At 55.6% G+C, this 18477-nt stretch overlaps 5 protein-coding genes across 5 annotated transcripts; 1 reads left to right on the top strand and 4 right to left on the bottom strand.

Moving 5' to 3' along the window:
* Nucleotides 1-371: 371 nt before the first annotated feature.
* On the bottom strand, nt 372-2391 carry BZA05DRAFT_387046 (uncharacterized protein). The gene is made up of 3 exons (XM_051482537.1): nt 2201-2391; nt 2008-2112; nt 372-1952 (listed from the first exon to the last, which is right to left on the bottom strand). The coding sequence occupies exons 1-3, from the start codon at nt 2262-2264 to the stop codon at nt 826-828; spliced, it is 1296 nt and encodes a 431-aa protein (XP_051343001.1). The 5' UTR covers nt 2265-2391; the 3' UTR covers nt 372-825.
* A 132-nt stretch (nt 2392-2523) lies between these two features.
* On the bottom strand, nt 2524-3569 carry BZA05DRAFT_387044 (uncharacterized protein). The gene has a single exon (XM_051482536.1). It carries the CDS (start codon nt 3529-3531, stop codon nt 2620-2622), a length of 912 nt encoding a protein of 303 aa, XP_051343000.1. The 5' UTR covers nt 3532-3569; the 3' UTR covers nt 2524-2619.
* A 203-nt stretch (nt 3570-3772) lies between these two features.
* On the bottom strand, nt 3773-4361 carry BZA05DRAFT_164655 (uncharacterized protein). The gene has a single exon (XM_051479122.1). The coding sequence runs from the start codon at nt 4167-4169 to the stop codon at nt 3810-3812; it is 360 nt and encodes a 119-aa protein (XP_051342999.1). The 5' UTR covers nt 4170-4361; the 3' UTR covers nt 3773-3809.
* A 192-nt stretch (nt 4362-4553) lies between these two features.
* On the bottom strand, nt 4554-6765 carry BZA05DRAFT_424010 (Endonuclease/exonuclease/phosphatase; the record flags this gene model as incomplete). Its single annotated transcript, XM_051485894.1, has 4 exons — nt 4554-4656; nt 4717-5385; nt 5474-5855; nt 5922-6765. 4 exons carry the CDS (start codon nt 6763-6765, stop codon nt 4554-4556), a joined length of 1998 nt encoding a protein of 665 aa, XP_051342998.1.
* Nucleotides 6766-11749: 4984 nt separating this feature from the next.
* On the top strand, nt 11750-16344 carry BZA05DRAFT_415737 (uncharacterized protein; the record flags this gene model as incomplete). Its single annotated transcript, XM_051485334.1, has 9 exons — nt 11750-12335; nt 12418-13059; nt 13405-13465; nt 13570-13582; nt 13617-13685; nt 13909-14044; nt 14149-14832; nt 14891-15987; nt 16075-16344. 9 exons carry the CDS (start codon nt 11750-11752, stop codon nt 16342-16344), a joined length of 3558 nt encoding a protein of 1185 aa, XP_051342997.1.
* Between the last annotated feature and the right edge of the window lie 2133 nt (nt 16345-18477).

Here is an 18477-nt window from a genome sequence, read left to right as displayed (position 1 = left end):
TGATACCGTGTTTACTCTCACATGCACTCACCAAGGGTTTCCGATGCCCCATTCACTCCCACCTTCACCCTCAGTACACATGTCTGCAACGTCCCATCCACTCTCACGTTCGCTCACACATCACGAGTATCAGCAACGCCGCATTAACTCTCACATGCACTCACCAAAAGTTTCCGACGCCCCAATAACTCTCAAGTCCACTCTCGCGTTGGCTAGAGTGGTAAGTATAACCCTCCAGCCAGGCGCTCGGGACCTGGGCCGTGACCGTGACCGGGTCCGGTCTCTACTACCTATAGCAAAATTCCCGGTTGTTCCGGTACTTCTTCTACTTCTTGATATGTAGTGACTCCCGCGTCAAGCCATGCCTTGAACTCCTCCCACTTAGCCTCCGTGATTTCGCGCTTCGGGTATAACTATAGGCGAGTGACGACTTCCGGGCTTGATCCACTATCTCCATGCTCCAAAAGTTGAAATTGAATTCGAGTGATAAAGGTACAAACATGACCACAGCCAATCACTCGTCTCCCACCTACGGGCCGAGAAAGAAAATTTTCGGAGAAGCGGAAGGCCGCTGTGCACCCGAGGTTCCTCGGCATCCTCGGCGTGCTAGTAAATCCAGTAGAACCAGTACATAAATCCAGTAAAACCAGTATAAAATCAAGTTAAAAACGATAACACCCCCCCCATCAACCGCCCACTAACTATGATACATCCCCTAGGTACATCCCCACATCATCACCACATCCCCCCACACCCCACAAACACAAACACACACATCTCAAACATCTCAAGCATTCAACATTTAGGTATCTAACTACAAACGAACTATACGACCAGCTCTCCGGGGGTGCTCTCCAGCAGGTTCTTCAGGCGGCCCAGGAACACACGCGCGCGCTGTTCCTCAGCCGGGGGCACAGTAAGTGTGATTACGTTCTCTCCGCCGGCGACGATCCCCTGGGCGGGGGCCGCGACCTTGCGCGCGACTGTTGTTGCCGCACCACCAAGGAGCTCATCAAAGATATCCACGTCGCTCTTCCCGACCTCGAGGGCAGGCGACTTATGCAGCGGCGAGAACGAGGGTGCAAAGGTGCCTGCGCTGGTTCGCCGGGGCGCGTTGGGGAGGCCTAGGATGTCGTTGAATAGTTCGTCCGCGGATGGTGGGAGGGCCCGCGGCGGGAGGGCGGCGTTCGCCGCTGCCGTGGCTTTGGAAATGAACGCAGAGAGCGGGACGTGAGTGCCCAGCGTCCGCTGCATCTTCTCTTGGACGCGCGAGATCTCGGCGAGGGAAATGGACAGGGAGATGGAGGTGTCTTGTGGGGGTGGTGGGAGAGCGGCGGATTTCTTGGGTGCTGGGCGAGGAGCCGCTGGCTTGATCTTGATGTTCGACAGGTCCATATGCGCCATCTTGTTGATCCGTGCGGAGAGGTCGGCGGGCGCAGACTTGTTGATCTTGCCGACGTGCGCGAGGATATCACCCTTCAGCAGGCGGCCCTTCGGTCCCGTCCCCCGGATCTTCAACCCCTCCTCCATCGAGAGCCCATTGATCCGCAGCGCATTCATCACACTTGGCGACGGGTGAGTTGGCCGCTTCCCATGGTGCGACGACTCTGTGCTCGCCTCCAACTCGGACTCCGCCTTCTTCCCCTCACCGGCGGTGTTCTCGCGAACATCCTTCTTCGACTGGGCAGGTGTGATCTCCTCTTTCACCTGCTCCAAACTTTTCTTCGCCGAGCCCGTGTCCTTCGCCGCGCCCTCATCCTCCGGCATCTCGAGCGTAGCCAGGTCATCGCCCTGCTCGGCGAGCACCGCGATGCGGGTTCCGACCGCTATACCCTTCGTCCCCGCCGCAACCACGATCTTGGCCATGACCCCGTCGTCCTGCGCCTCCACATCCATCTGTGCCTTATCCGTCTCGATCTCTAGGAGTACGTCGCCGGTGGAGAAGGAATCACCTGGGTGCGAGGATTAGCGGAGTAGTTTAGCGGGGGAGAGGTGGCAGGTACACACCCTCGGCGACCTTCCACGTGGCGATTGCGCCCTCCGTCATCGTCGGGCTCATGGCGGGCATGGTCATTGCCTGCGCGGCGTTGTAGGCCGTCGCGGTGCGGAATCCTGCACGCATTATGATCAGTAAATCGCTTATCTCCCCTCCCCTCCCACTACCGTCACCACCGTGAGTGAAAAGCGTAGGGTTACGCACCCCTAGTAAGAGCCTGCCGCCGCAACGGCGATCCGAAGGCGCGAAGAGAGAGACGCTGGATCATCTTTGCGGTGGGGTCGGTCGTCTACTGGTCGGGTCGGTGGTGATGGTGGATGAAATCTTCAAGAAAGTTGATGTTTCCAAGATTTTTTTTCTTTCTTTCCCACAAGGTGGCGGCCGGCAGTGGTTGGGATTGAAGTTGTTGGGTGGAGACGGATCACGCTAACGAGCTTGATGACGCACGGACCAGTTTGTGTAACGTAACGTGTCCTGCAAGAGAGAGCGCTGAGGTTCCGGTGCACTATGTCACTCACTCCCGAGTCCTCCGTTTGTTTGCAATCACTCCCGGCCTTCATTCACGTTCACCACTATCATGCGTGCGTGCCCATATCTACACTCCCCATCAACTGTCCCAAACCCTAGTATTTAGTCGCAGCCTTAGTCCCAAACAACCTATCAATCCCGCGCCTCTCCCAGACCCACCCGTCCTGATGCAGCGAGTACGTTCCGCCCCCCTTCACCTTCACCGTAACAAACTCATCATTAACGACCAAATTCTTCGCGGCATGAAAGAACGTGAACGGGGCCTCGAGGAGCATCCTTCCCATGCGCTTGACACCTCCGATCTGCGGCTTCTTCGCCATTGTCGGCGCAGCAACCACCGGCTGCAGCACCCGCGATAACGTGATATCGGACGCGTGGGCGACGGTGATTTTGCGGTCCGGCAAGCCGGGGAGAATCGGCCGGCGATGGAGGACGAACTTCACTGTGCCTGGAGCCCCCGCGACGGGGTGCGCGTAGATCTTCTGTAGCAGCCTATCCTCCCACCGCCCATTAACCCCCACCTTCCCCCAACCTGAGTAGAGTACGTACATAACAGGCCTCCACGCGAAAAACGCCGCGAACGCGCCGGTCACGCCAATGGTAACGAAAAACGCGCCGCGCATCCACGTCGGCAGCGGCACGGGCGGGTGCGCGATCCGGCTCTCGTACGTATCCCAGCACATGTAGCCGAACGCTGCCGCGACGGTGTAGGATGCCGCCAGGAACTTGCCCGAGTGCTTCGCGTACAGCAGCGTGGGTCCTGAGGCTTGCGATAAAAGTGTCGTCAGCGAGGGCGGTGGGGGTGGGAGCGCGGATTTGGGCGCGGAGTTGGGAGCGGATTTGGGCGCGGCCTTCGGCGCGGATTTGGGCTTCGAAGCGGGCTTGGGTAAGGCCTTCGGCTTCGGCTTCGGCTTCAGCTTGGATTTTTTGGAGAAGGTCCGCAGTCCGAGGGATAGCGGGTGCTGCGGTGGCCGGAGCGGCCGCACGAGGAGCCGGAGGGGGAGCATTGTCGTGGTCGTCGTGGTGGGGTGGTGGGGCTCGGTTTATTCCGTGGGTGGGCGGTTCGGATTTTTCCATGTTCACGATTACTACGGTAGTATAACACGTGATCCAATCCCACATATAGTAGCTACACAGCACATCACTCGTCCTCTCTGTAGATACCGCAGAAAGTATTTCTTCCACAATTCATCAAACACCCCAAGCAAGTAAGTAAAGTAAGTAAAGTAAGTACGGAAAAGCATATCATGCGAGCAGAAGAGCAGAAGCAGAAGAGCAGCAGAAATCAACCTCCCCCCCTCCAACCTCCCCCTCCACCCCTCCGCCCGATCTCACCACAGCACACATCGTAGGGGGAAAAAAGTAGCTGGACCAGAATTCCCGGTACCTTCGTAAAGAAAAGAAAAGAAAAGGAAAACAAAGCGGAACGAACGAAACGAAACAAGCCCCGAAAAAAAGGAAAAAAAAGAGATGACAGCAAAACGGAAGCCCCCCAACACACACACACAGATACACGAAAAAAGCTTGAAGCATGAACATGAGCACATGAGCACATGATCGCATCACACCTGAACCACCCGATCATACAACAACGCAAAGTGAAGATGGGGAAAAAAAAACACGTCACGTCAATTGTAGGCGCCATGACGTTTTGGGTTGGTATATTTGTGGAAGGCGACACGACGGCGAATAGGTAGGGAATGAAGAAACAAACGTGACAGAGATCTTCAACGGCTGCGAGAGCGAGAGAGGGAGAGGGAGAGACAGGGAGGGAGAGATGGAGAGATTGAGAGATTGAGAAAATAAAGGATACCCGCAAAAGAAAACGAAATTGAGCCAACAAAAAGATGAAACGAAACGAAACGACGCCCAAAGCAAATGCCCTATAGTACGCCTCCCTCGCCCACCAACCCTACCAACAGACAAACGGCACAGTGCTCACGCAAAAACAAACAACCGATCCCCACCAAACAATACCTGGAAAGGTCAGCTGAAGCCAGGCTTCCCCGGTTGTCGTCCGTGAAAACCGCTATCTGTTCCGTGAAGAGCTTCCGCCAAAATCGGGTGGAGGTGGCTTCTTAACGACCTCTTTCCGAGGCTTGACCTGGAATTCTGCTTGCAGGAGGATGTGACTGGAAAGCAACGAGTTAGCATCAACACCACGAAATTAGGTTAGGAACTGTCAAACTTACTCGCTCGGAAAGTGTATATTTGGGAATCCCGGGACTGTGGCGAGGTACTTGTCATCCACATCCCCCAGCAGGCCCGTGACGTTCAGCGAGTTCGTGGTGTACCAGATGTAGTCAATGACACCGGTGAAGCCAGGCGTGTAGTTCGTAAACTTGAGTTCTCCAACGTTCGAGTACGAGCTCTTGAGCGGGAACGGATGTGAGATGCCATCCCTGGTGAGGTTGCCGTAAATCCTGCCGGAAAGATCGTCGTGGTCGTTTCCAATGGATCCTCGAGACAAGAGCTCGTAGACTCCACTCTCCGCAATAGAGTTAAAATCACCGCAGATGACCAGCGGAATCTGAGTATGTTCCGCGTACGGCGGGGGAGGTGGTACGCCGGATTCCAGTTCCCTATTACCGAAATCCTGCCACTTCGATGCCAGACGGTGAATCTCCTCCAATAGCATAGCAACCTGCACGAGCTTGACATCCTTGAATTGGGGGTCCCAGGTGATGTGAACATTGGCGACGATGAGTCTCGAACCAGTCTGCTTGTTGAGCAGGAAAGTAATGATGGCGATGTTGTCTTTCGGCATCACGCGGTTGAAGATATCGGCGGTTCTCTTGAAGTCCTCGCGCTGGATTGCCGAAGAACTGAAGTCCAGAATGTGCTTATCGAGCATGGTATACCTAGAAGAAAAACAACGGGTCAGCACGGAACGTCCTCCCTCTCCCCTTCCCCCCTATCCTATCTAAAGATCCATCCAAGGTGAAATACTTTGTGGTGTTATAGAAAGTTGCGCAACCATCTACCTTTCTCCTCTCGTTCTCGGACATGGTCTTGGCACGACTCTTGGGCTGGTGGACTCCGGCATATTCCTCATCCTTCAGCCTGTCCATGAAATACTCATCGAAACTGTCCGCATCCACTTCTTGAAGGCAGATGATATCGGCCTTCGCGGTGATCAATTGCTGGAGGATGAGGTCTCGGCGGTACTCCCAGTTGAGCGCCCACGAAGCAGCGTATCCGTACTGGTTCGCAGTCGCGTATTTGTCGCAGAGAATGTTGTAGCATACGACCTGGAATGAATCGATTTCCCCTTCGGGCTCGGCAAGAACAACCCAATCGCGTTCGACCGGAGGAAGGGGATAAGCTTCCTCTAAGAAAATCCGTTAGCGGATGTTTCGGAGATTTCGGGGTGAACCTTATCGAGAAGGAAACTTACCTGGCGCGTTGTCTCTCAAATTAACGATCAATGACCGAGTTCCCTCTTTCATGAGGATCGACTTGTAAGACTCCTGGAGAGGGTTCCCTTCGACGCCGATAACATCCAAGTGATACAAGGAACCGAGTTCGTATGGGAGCGACGTGAGCTTGTTGTCGAACACCAGGAGTTGACGTAGATTGGTCAGCATTCCGAGCTCTGCGGGCAATTCGGTCAACTGGTTGTTGGATGCGTCCAGAAGTTGCAGCAGCTTGAGCTTTCCGAGGGCTGCCGGAAGCTTGGTGAGCTTGTTGTGGTTAATATACAACTTGTCGAGGAAGGTGTACGCGAAGAGGGCATTCGACAGAGCATGAAGTCCCTGACCTCCCAGATCTAAAGCTTTCCAGTCCTGCCTTTCTATTTCTCCATTGCCGTTGCGCAGCTCTGCCACCTCGGCCGGGGGTCCGTCCTTCCGGTTCTGCGAGACCGGGGGGTTGTACGAATTCGGGTTGACGCCTCCAGCAACCGTCACATTCGCCGAAGAATTCTTGTTGAGTAGGGCAGCCTGGCGTGCGTGATGATGGGGTTCGCTAGAGCTTCGGGACGCATTCAGCAGGGCATGTTGTTCCTGCCAATGCGGCGAGGCGTTCTGCATATTTGCGGTAGCGACGGCGTGTTGGGGGGAGGGGTAGTTTCCGTTGCCGAAGCCGCCGGAGAGATTGTGTTGATGACCGCCGCCGAGTGAATTGTTGGCGCCGTTCTGCACATGGCCCATACCTTGATCTACCTGTTGATGTTGTTGTCCAAAGCCGGGCATGAACTTTGATTGCGGCAGATAGCCACGGTGAGACTGTGGGTTCATCATGGTGTGAGAGTGTCCCGGGTTCTGAAAGAAGTACGCTCCAGGGGACTGTGGAGCGGGTGATCGTGAGGGAGAGGGGGTCTGAGGGGGTGTTCCTCGCCGAAGTCGTTGTTGCGGTGAGAAGGTTGGATAGGGATGCTGAAAGTGGGCATAACCATCAGCCATTCGACTAACTACGAAGGACCGAGAAGGCAGATGCTGAGTATGACCCAGACAAAGCCTTGTGCGCGGACGGTTGGATCTCGTTTGGTTTTTTTTTTACGTGTCGGAGGTGTAAGCGTCTCCCAGTGTATTGTATAGTCGCTCTCTTCGTTTGCACATCAGAGAGGCACCCGTGATAGTACCTCTCTCGCTCTCTGTCTCTCTTTCCTTCGCAGGTTCCGACTCCGTTTCCTGCTCTGTTTTTCTCTTTTTGTCTTTCTCGTTCTCTATCTTCCCGCCTCTCTGTCTGGTCCTGCTATTCTATTCTTCTCACCCCGGCGCAAAAGATCGATGGAGTTGGATGCAAGCGGACAGGCAGGAGGGGCAGCGATAGGTGGGGCAGATCAGCGACGATGACCAGCCTAGCAGCGAAGAGTAACAAGGTGGAGCGGAGCGAACGGCCGAAGGTTATTTGTGTGAGCGGATGTCTGTCTTTGTGTGGGTGTGGGTGTGCGTAAGATTCGTAAACGTCAGCGGAAGGCTCAATTCGTGGAGGAGGGATGGCGGAGGTGGGTTTGTGATCGTGATCGTGAGCGGGAGCGATAGGGTTGAAGGAGCGGCGGATGTGTGTCGCTGGTAGGATGGATGAGTTGTTGAAGACGGGTTGAGAGATGGGATGGAGAGGTGGGCTTGGAGGTGACGTTGCGAGTACGAGGGGGGCAGGTACGGAGGAGGCTAGAGGTAGATGGAGGAGAGAGTTGGGGTTGGTTTGGAGGTGCGGCTTAGAGTCAGTTTGGGTGGCGTGGCGGCGAAGAGAAGCAGGAGCGCAAGGGCAGTTTCGAGAGGCAGTTTCGAGAGGCAACAACAATAACAACAGCAACAACAACAACACAACAGCAATAGCAACAGCAACACTTTGAGGCAACAATGCAGGGAAAGGTAAGTTGGTAGTGTCACTGTATGGGAGCGTGAAGAATTTTCTTTTGAGGTCTGACAGAAGAAGGGGAAGCACCCAGGCAACGGAGTAACTGTCTGTGATTGTACTCTGCTGCACGGGCGACCGAGTGGCCTGAATGACGAGATCCGTCGATGGTGGATAGATCGATGAATGGATGGACGTCAAAGGAGCGAGGGGAAGCGGAGGGGAAAGGAGGGGGAACTTGGGGGAGACGCTCGGAAACAAAGACTGTGGATTGAGCCGCCAGAAGTGCTGCCAGCTTCAGTCACGCTCTTCCCAGGTAAACAACCAGCCGAGCCGATGCGACGCAGGCAACCTGTGTGCGATGAAGCCAAAGTTCCACTGACTGACGATGACCATCATGCACAGAGCCGCCAGAGTGGATGGAAGTGGAGTGGAGTACTAACTATAGTTACATGCTTCGTCGCAGGCAATTCGTCTGCATGAGCAGCAGAAATCTCCTTATTAACTGCTCACCCGGGAGCATTCCGGCCCTTGGCACCCATTGCGGCAAAGACGTCTTTCTCCTCAAGCTGCACGCCATGGAAGCGCAAAGGGCCAGGTCGAGATGGCGGATAGTTGTGTGTGCGATGCGATTCACACAGTGAAAACCCCATCCTTATCTCCCACGCGACACTCATCAATTGCAATAGGAATCCAGATGTCCCATCCATCCTGTCGCCCGCCTCCGGATTCGCATCTGCGTTCCACTGCACCGAACACTCGCTTCGACTGCATAACTTGAGCCAGTTGACCCCTTGTTTGAGATCTCCCTGCTCTCGTCATCCTCCCCCCCTCCCCCATCCCCTCCCCTCCGCCGATGCAATCTCACTCTCACCTCGGAGGATTCGAAACGTTACTTGGACGTGCTGACGGTGGGAATTTATGCGCTGCCGTGCGTACAGAGGTACGAGAAGTACCGAGTGCAGAATGTGGGCGAAGTGGCACAGTCACTGCGCCGCTCTGGAGAAGCGGCATAGTAAGAGTACTATATGTACGCTGTGGAGAAGCGGAGAAGTGGAGAAGTACGAATATGCTCTGGAGAAGCGGCAAAGTCAGAGTATACTTAACGCTGCAGAGAAGCGGCAAAGTTACGCTTATCCGCAACCCCTAGTAGAAGTGAGCGGGAAGTTGTGGCAGCCACGTTTCGTTCAAACGTTCCGGCGTCGGATGAGACGGTACATACAAAAGCATAAAGAGCTCGAGTGACCGTGACCGTGGCCGCACGATCGTAGTACGTACTCGACTTACATACGCACGATATGATGACCTATTATACACAACATCCGCTGCTCCGAATCCCCCCCTCACCATTGCCGATGTCGAAACAGACTTTCGCTTCCGGCGAAGAGCCAAAGAACGGAAAGGCCCGAGAAACGCCAGGATCCCCGGGCAGGCTGAAGGGGACGATGAGGCTGCAAATTGCAAATTGCAAGCTGGAAGAAGCTGGAAGCTGTTCCTTCCATTTCGGCCGCGTAGAAATCTACGTAAGTACGGACGAGCAGCTGGCTAGCGAAACACAAAATGGATGGGACGAGACTGCAGTAGTTAGTGACTTTCCGCTGGCTGCAGCTCCGGCCCACGCCCGAACAACCCGGGAGGGATGTCACGTAAGCTCGAGTTCGTTTGAGCGCGCGAGCTAAGTCAAAGCCGGATCGTGAGAATTCGCAGACACCGGTTGGGGCATGGCCGCAAGCTTCAAAGTTCACTCCTCCCCGTAGAGTACTCGACACGAGTAAGCATGTGGTTACATAACAGCGGCAACACGAGCGAATTTTGTTTCAAGTACCGGTATGTACCAGTACCTCCATACCAAGTAATGGTACTTGCCTATGTAGAATACCGTACTCGTTCAGCGAAGTAACCTCCAGGGTGCCCTCGTCCACATGTCCGTGGAATGTGAGGCTTTGTTTTGTTGTTGCTTCTTCCCCGTCTAGAATCATACGACCGACCGACCCGCCCTCGGTTCCTCGGAGGTTCATCTCGAAGCATCGAAGAAATCTGCAGGTCCAGTTGCCCATGCGTGAATCTGGAGCTGTGGTTGTTTGTCACCATGGCAGTTCCTCCGGTTGGCTTGGGATGTATCTTTGGGTCCGCCCGTCGCTCGCCGATCACCAGGAGTAATTCCGCTGAGCCCCGATACGCGGCGATGTCGAATAGGTACCCACTCTAGTCGTAGTGGGTATGGTAGAGTGCACACTAGGACGATGGACCGACTCTATAGGCTACCGGTACTGAGAGGTACTCTACACAGTACTCTACCGTATCTACCTATTCTCGTTTCGAACTCTCTCTCACTCGCTCGTTTCGAGTGATCTGGGATTGACCTGGGAATGCCTTTGCTGAGCATCCTTCCTCACATCTTCGCACCCGCATCTCAGAACCTACAGCTACGACGGTATCTTATTTACAGATCATACCTCCTGCCCTACTTTGAGCTCGGTTCTGCAGGACTTTGTACACAAAGTACTACCTACTCTAGTCGTCTGAAGGTACCTACTCCAGAGTCCAGAATGGTTACCGCGAGTGAGCTGGATATAGATATCCGCCGCCTGTGTGAGACTGCGAGCCTGTGTTTCGCCTCGTCACATGCGACCAGGTTGCACACTTCCATCGCCGTTATTTAGCCACCACGACCACCACCGCCATAACTTCTCTACCGCTGTCTGTTTCCTCACGCGCACGCACTCACGCACTCACGCACTCACGCACTCACGCTCCATCACCCCGGCCACCGCTTCCAAACCGTTTCGAAACGAACGAAGCTTGTACCGATCCGTCTGCAGACGGCAGACGGACATCACACAATAATCCCGCAACCTCCAACCAGCAGCAGCAGGAGGAATCAGGATCCGGATTCGAAAGAGAACTCAACCACTGCCGTACACACTCCCACTTACACACGCACACCCGCCCGCACACTCCTCCACCTTCCACCCTCCTCCACCAACCAGCCCTCCAGCCCTCCTCCCCCCACTCGGTCCTCCTCCCTCCCCGAAATCCCGAGATCTTCTCCTCCCGATATCCCCCTCCCAGACGTTGCTTTTTCTTCCTGGGGGTCAAAGGGGGTCAAGGGGCCATCTACCGACGGACGGAGCAACCAAATTGCTGGGACCCTCAGCTTGCCTGCATTGGGGTTCCTTGGCCCGCTGCCAGCAAGTCGGAAACAACAGGACGAGGTGAGAGGATCCGCACTAGGAGCCCGTCGAGTAAAGCTTCATTTCATCATCGTGGACGAGTAGCCAGGCACGGCTTCATTTGCGGCCTTGTTTCCTCCATACCCACACCCTTCCGCCCTTCCACCCAACACACTCACTCCACACACACAATCCCCCCCATACCCACCCCCCATACCCACCCCCATACCATACCCCACCCATCGCACTGGGTCGGTAATTTTGCGCCCGCCCGCTTTGCTTCTCTCTTTTCTTTTCTTCTTTCCTGACTGGCTTCTGGATCATCTACAATTACATACCCACGCTCGCTGCAGCATCTTACCTAAATACCATGTGCTCCCCGACCGCTCTCCGTGCTGTGCTCTCGCCCACTATCACTGCGAGAATTGTCTCGGCTCTGTCTCGTCTCTCCGTTGCCCCCAACCCAACCAAAACCGTTGACGTCTTGTGTGTCGAGATCCTTAGCTGTTTCACGCGTGTCCGCTGTCGTCGCCTCTGCCATCATCAATCCAACCCGCCCGCCCGATCCATCCCTCGATCTCCCTCGAGTACTCCTGCAAGCCGCATCTTGATTCTCCGCATTCACGTGTCCTTGATCATCCCCCCCCCCTCCCCGCCCGCCAACATCACGCGACGCCGCCGCCAACACAAAACGCCACAACTCTAGCTCCCCCTCCTCCCCGCCCGCCTCCTAAAGCTCGTAATCCATCCCATGGAAGCAGTATTCCTCCTCAATTCCGATCCGATCATGAGTCCGATACCAAACTCGCCCGCATCACGCTTGCGGAAACGCACATCGGCCCAGCCAAAGCCTCCGTTCACAACCCGCAATGGACGGAAATACCACAACGACGACTCGATACCGTATCCGCTCGCCTGCGACGTCAAGGAGATGAGCCGGCAGGCGCTGTGGCACGAGCTCAGCCGCGAGCTCTACGGCGGGTATTGCTGCACCGACTTCAAGCGCGAGAAGATCCCCGAGAAGGTGCTCGATCTGGGATGCGGCAGTGGCATCTGGAGCGCTAGCATGGCCGATTACTTTGCGGCGTTGGGACGGCCCGACATCGAGTTCACCGGGCTCGACCTCGAGCCCACATACATGGAGATGAAGGGCGTCAACTTTAGGTTCGTCAAGCACAACATCCTCATGGCCCCGCTGCCGTTCGAGGATAATTCGTTCGACTTCATCTTTGCGAGGGATATGATGCTGTCGATACCGGCGAAGAATATGTACTCCGGCATCATCGGCGAGATGATGCGTCTGCTGAGACCGGGAGGGTGCTTTGAGCTCCAGTGCAGTACGTCTCCGTCTCCTTCACCGTCTCCTTCCCCGTCTCCGCCTCGGTCCGTGTCGATCATCGCATGCTAACTCTAGAAAAGACGACTACGTCATCCGCACGATCCAGCGTACAAGCATCCCCTACTCGCCGACATCGAGTGCCTACGACGTGAGCGGCATGGTTCAACTCAACCCCAACAGCGAAAACGCGTTCATCCAACAATGGAACGAGCGGGTGCAGAAAGCGCTCATGGGCCGCGACCTCCCGCCGGTACCATGCACCCTCGCCGGCCCAAGCATAGTCATGGAAGACAACGTGACCGCCATACAAACCAAACGCCTCGCTCTCCCGCTGGACACGATCTGGTGGGAATCACCAAACGTGGATTCTGCATCTGACACCTCCAGCTCCACCTGCTCGAAGCGACGGAGTACCGGCGGCAGCAGCGTCGAATCCCTCGCGGGCTCGTCGAAACAGGTCTTTCGGAAACGGAGAGGCAGCGGCGCACAATCGCACCACTACAGCAATCGGAGATCCTCCACCTCCATCGACAGCTGCTACCCGTCCCCGCTGGCGGACGAGGAGCGCGCCGTACGACAGCTCGCAAAGCTCGCGTTCGTCCAGCTCATCGAGGCTATGGAGCCTATGCTGCGGGACGCGAACGAGATTGACCTCGACGAGTGGGATGGCTGGTACCGTGAGCTGATGTGGAACTGGTTCGATGGCCATGGGCTGCGCGGCGGTGAGTGCATGGAGTTTGGCGCTTGGTGGGGGAGGAAGAAGGCGTAGCTACTTAGCCAGCCACTTCTGCTGGGTGGGGGATGCAGTGCTGGTTCATTTGACATCCGTTCGTTTTTGTTTTGTGTGATTTATCTTGTCATTTGTTGTCTCTGCGGCGTCATTACGGATGGGAGGGTCTGCTCTGGATTTTTATCATCATTTGCATCTTATTTATCATGGGCGACGGATCGGGATCGGATCGGATTGGGTGGTTTACTCGGGTTTTGTTTGATTTTTTTGATTTTTTTGTCACGTTTTTTTGTTGGTTTGCAGTGGGCCTGCCTGTCCTGTCCATGTCCATCAAAAGCCATTCATGAGGAGAAGCTGGAGGAGAAGCAGGAGGAGCAGGTGGAGGAGCAGGAGGGGGAGTAAGGAGAGGATCATGTACGGCGTTTGAAAGTCTGCTTTGCTTTATCTACCTTTGCTTTACTGTGCTTTACTGTGCTTTACTTTTCGCGATACCATACCACAGTACCTACTCGTTCGTTCGTATCATACATTGCTGCAATACAATTATAGAAACATCACATCTCGTCCGAGATCTCAGAATCGAGATATGCCGTATGCAGGCGGGCGGGCGCCGGGCGGGTGGGTGGATGGTGGTTGGCTAGTCGCGTGAGTATGGGGCACTGAGGGCACTGGGGGGAAGCTCGGAGGGAGCGCGAGCCCCTGATCCTGGCCCCATGCCATCCATCAGTGACGCAACACAACGCTACTCTACTCCAGCTACTTCGAAGCACCAAGTCCAAGTCCGAGTCCAGGGAGATTTCGCCACTCGGGGTCCCATATTTACTACACGCAACAAACACAGCACGCAAGAGCAAGAGGATGCACCACCACTTCCCACGGTTACGATAGCGATACAAAGATGCCGACGAACACTCCGACCGACACTCCGAACCCCCCGAACCTGCCGGACTTTGATACGAGCTTTGCGAACGATGCTGGTGGGTACTGCACTCTACTCTACTCTACATTTCCAGGGGGCATTCGTCGGAGGGAGTGGGGGGGGGAGGAGAGGGGGATAGCCAGCTAACATGAACACGCATAGACATCGCCTCCTTCGCGCGTGCAATCTCCGCGCCGGACCCAGACAGCGACGACCACTTCATCAGCGCCTTGAACGACTGGCGGCCCGTACGGGAGCGTATACGGCCCAAGCCCGCCCCTTCCTCCGCCTCCTCCATACCACGGCGGGGTCGGGGGCGAAGACGGAAACCGGGCAAAGACGAGACGCGCGAGGGCTTCGTGTACGCGCTGCTGAAGTGGCCGCTGCTGGTGGTGGTGGCCGCGTGGATGGCGGTTCTCGCCGCACTCTATGTTATGACCCGCTTCTATGTCAGCCAGTATGAGTACTGGATTACGTGGCGCGGCGAGAGGAATCGGCTGCGCGCGCGGCTGAGGGCCGCGAGGGGGTACGGGGAGTGGTGTCAGGCTGCGGAGAGGCTCGACGAATACTTGGGGGTTGATGCCTGGAAGGAGGAGGACGCGTTTGCGTATTATGACTTTCAGACGGTGAGGAGGATCGTGAGGGAGCTGAGGAGGCTGCGGGAGGGCGCGGAGGCGAAGGCGGAGGAGCGGGAGGGTGAGGGGGAGCAAGAAAGGATCGTCCATGAGCTTAGGGAGCTCGTCGAGATGTGCGTTAAGAATAATTTTGCGGGCATAGAGAGCGCGCGCATGTACAGCCAGAGCTATTATGGCACGAAGCAACTGGTGCAGAATTTCGTCGATGAAGGTGAGTGCGCTGCTCCAGTGGTGATCGGTGGTGATGGTGGCTGATGGATATGGGATAGTCGAGAAGGCGCTCAGGTTTCTGTGCGAGACCCCGTCGCTGTCCATCGATGAGAAGAGAGTGCTGTTTAAACACCTCTCGAGTAACTACGGCAAGACGGCTTTGTGTCTATCTGGCGGTGCAAGTTTCTCATACTACCACTTCGGCGTGGTCAAAGCCCACCTCGATGCCAACCTCCTCCCGAATATCATTACCGGCACCTCCGGCGGTGCGCTCGTCGCGGCCCTGATCTGCACCCGTACCGACGCCGAGCTCCGCCAACTCCTCGTCCCCGAACTCGCCGACAAAATCACTGCCTGTCACGACGACACCCTGACCTGGATCCGCCGCTGGTGGAAGACGGGCGCACGCTTCGACAGCATCGACTGGGCATGTCGCTGTTGCTGGTTCACGCGGGGCTCCATGACCTTCAAGGAAGCGTACCAACGCACCGGCCGGATCCTCAACATATCCTGCATCCCGTCGGACCCGCACTCGCCCTCGCTCCTGCTGAACCACCTCACCGCGCCAGACTGCTGCATATTCTCGGCCGTCCTCGCCTCCGCCGCCGTCCCGGGCATCCTCAACCCGGTCGTGCTGATGACCAAAACCCGCTCCGGAACCATTGCTCCCTATAGCTTCGGCAACAAGTGGAAGGACGGGAGTCTGCGCACCGACATCCCGATCCGCTCGCTCAACCTGCACTTCAACGTAAACTTCACGATCGTCTCGCAGGTGAATCCGCACGTCAACATCTTCTTCTTCTCGTCACGGGGGGCGGTCGGCCGGCCGGTTACGCACCGGCGCGGCAAGGGCTGGCGCGGCGGCTTCCTCGGGTCCGCACTCGAGCAGTACCTCAAGCTCGACATGGCCAAGTGGCTCAAGGTTCTGCGGCACCTCGAGCTCCTCCCGCGCCCCATGAGCCAGGACTGGAGCTCCGTGTTCCTGCAGAAATTCGACGGCACAATCACTATCTGGCCGAAAACGGCGCTCAGCGACTTTTGGTACATCCTCGCGGATCCTACTAGGGAGCGGCTCGCGAGAATGCTAGAGAGTGGGCAAAGGTGCACGTACTCCAAGCTGAAGTTTGTTGAGAATCGGCTCAAGATCGAGAGGATGGTTTGCTACCCCCCCCCTCCCCCCACCCCCTCCCCCCTTACCCCCGCCCCTTGTGGAGTGGAATGTGGCTGATACATACGAACATAGGTCGAGCACGGCCGCGACCTGACCCGCTTCCGTGGCGGCGGCGGCCTCGAGATCGAGATCGAGGAGGCACCTAGTAGCAACGATCTCCGCCGGCTCGCAAGGGAGCAGAAACATCTGCTGCGCTCGTGGGGCAGCGAGGAGCTAGAGCTCGACTGGAGCAGTGCCAGTGTTAGTGATTCCGGCGATGAGGGGAGGGCTGGGCCGGAGACTGCTGAGGCGGTGGGGGTGGAGAAGTTTGAGGCCCGCGGGGAGACGGTGTTGGGTGCATAATGGGACGCGATGGGGGCGCGGTTGGTTGGTTTATTTTGATTTTGTCGAGGCATTGCATTTGGCCTCAGTTACTATGGTAGGTAGACCATGGCGGATATAAGTATATATACCGTTTCATCTTCACTGTCTCCGACTGCTATGGGTGCGATTAGTGCCGGTGCTGTTGTAACTTTGCTGCGGTGCACGAAGTTCGAACTCGGCCTACTCCGGGCCGGTGTAGAGATGTTGGCAGCGAGTGATATCAACAGCATTCGAGTGTATTTACAGAATTTCTCCAGAGAAACCTGTAGGCAGGGCGGAGATAGTTAGATGGTACTCTACATAACCATCAGCACAACACAGCACAGCGGTAACCAGTTCAGAGACAAGATAACTACCTAAGTGAGGAATATCGTTGTGCAAACGCACTGCCGCTGCCCAATCCGACGTGCTAGTACACTGCAACAGATCTCCAACCGCCCGGGCCCCGGACATGTAGGGGAAGGTTTTTTGTTTAATCATCATTGCATTCGACCTTATCATGGCAGATTACATATCTCTTTCACTTTCCACCCGGCTATCACCTACAACCGCGCGGGCATGTAGGGGACAGGTCCTTCGATAATTCCGTGTTGTGTGTGTGTAGAACATAGTAGATAGCCGTGAGTGAGAAGCGGTGAATGGAAGGTAGAGTACTACTTGGTACTAGGTACTACCCAAGTATTGATATCCCGATTCCCCCCAACCAAAAAAAAGCACCCCGAAACAGAAACAGAGACAGAAACAGAAAGGTGCAACTACAAATACAATCAAGCAAGCAAGCAAAAAATCTTCTCGATCAAGGGTAATCCGCAAAGTAAAGACACAAAAAGAGCGGAGGAAAAAAGCAGAAGTAGATACTCGATTCGAAACTCAGCAACAGAGACCACCCGGCCACCCACTAGGTACTAAGGAACACAAGAAGAGAGAAACGAGGAAATCCTACACGGGAAGAAAAAAAAGGGACAACGATTATTGGTCGATGTATTGTTGCAAATCCAACCTGCCAACAGTTAGTAAGTGTTTATTAGAACGATTGAGGGGTGGGAGGAACTCACGTCAAGCTCTTAGAACTACACTCGACCTGATCTCTATAGATGCCAACGAGGGCATCACTCTGCTGGAACAGTCCCGCCTTGAGGGAGATAACGATGAACTGGAATCCGGGGCCCGAGTGGGTGCGGATGTAATTCGATATCTTCTGGACATTGGTATTGTCGAGGGCAGCATCGACCTCGTCGAGGACAAAAAACGGCGAAGGCTGGTACGAGTGCACGGCAAAGAGCAGTGCCAGCGCAGCCATAGTCTTTTCTCCACCAGAGAGGTGCTCCATATCACGGAAGCGCTTGGCGGGGGGCATGGCGTGGTACTTGATACCGCCGTTGACGGGCTCGTTTGTGTCTTCGAGGTCGAGGTAGGCGGTTCCACCGTGTGGGAAGGCTGCTGATTTGGTGAGGTCTTTGTATACCGTACCGATTTCCTCCGAGATGTGTGCGAAAGCTTTGTTGAAGAGCTCAAAGCGCTTGTCGCGGATTGCGATGAATTTGTCTTTTGCGTTCTTGGCAGCTTTGCGGGAGTCTTCGAATTCTTTTTCGGTTTCCTGCAGCCGGGATTCGACGCCTTCGAGACGCTCGATGGCTTTCATGTTTGGTGCCATGCGATCAAGTTCGCCGGTAAGGATCTTGATCTTTTCCAGCAGGTCGTCTTCGATCTTTTCATCACCGTCTTTTCGTAGGTCTGATGGTAGGGCGTGGAAGTCTACTTCGATGCCGTAGTCTTGTGTGGAGACGTTATTAACGGCATTAGACTCTTCGTCCTCATCGACTTCCATAGCATCCGGGTCTGGCTGCTGCTGAAACGTGTCATCGATGGGCAGGTCGTCGATGGGCGCGGAGTCTTCGGTGAGTGGTAACTCGACCTCCTCGAGTTTGCACCGCCGCAGGACTGCATACCGTCCAGCTGCATGTCGCTCGATTTCGGACTCCAATGCGGCGACCTGCTTGTTGGTCTCCTCCACTTCTCCGAAGCGTTTCTGGACCTCCCGTTGCAACTCTGCCACCTTCTTTGCACGCTCCTCCAATCCCTCCCGCTTCCGACTCAGGGTCTCCTGCATAC

This window comes from Tricharina praecox (genome assembly GCF_024521635.1).
Source record: "Tricharina praecox strain CBS 144465 chromosome Unknown BZA05scaffold_3, whole genome shotgun sequence".
Lineage (NCBI taxonomy): Eukaryota > Fungi > Ascomycota > Pezizomycetes > Pezizales > Pyronemataceae > Tricharina > Tricharina praecox.
Note: the sequence above shows the minus strand (reverse complement) of the source record. Positions and strands in the feature narration are given on the sequence as shown.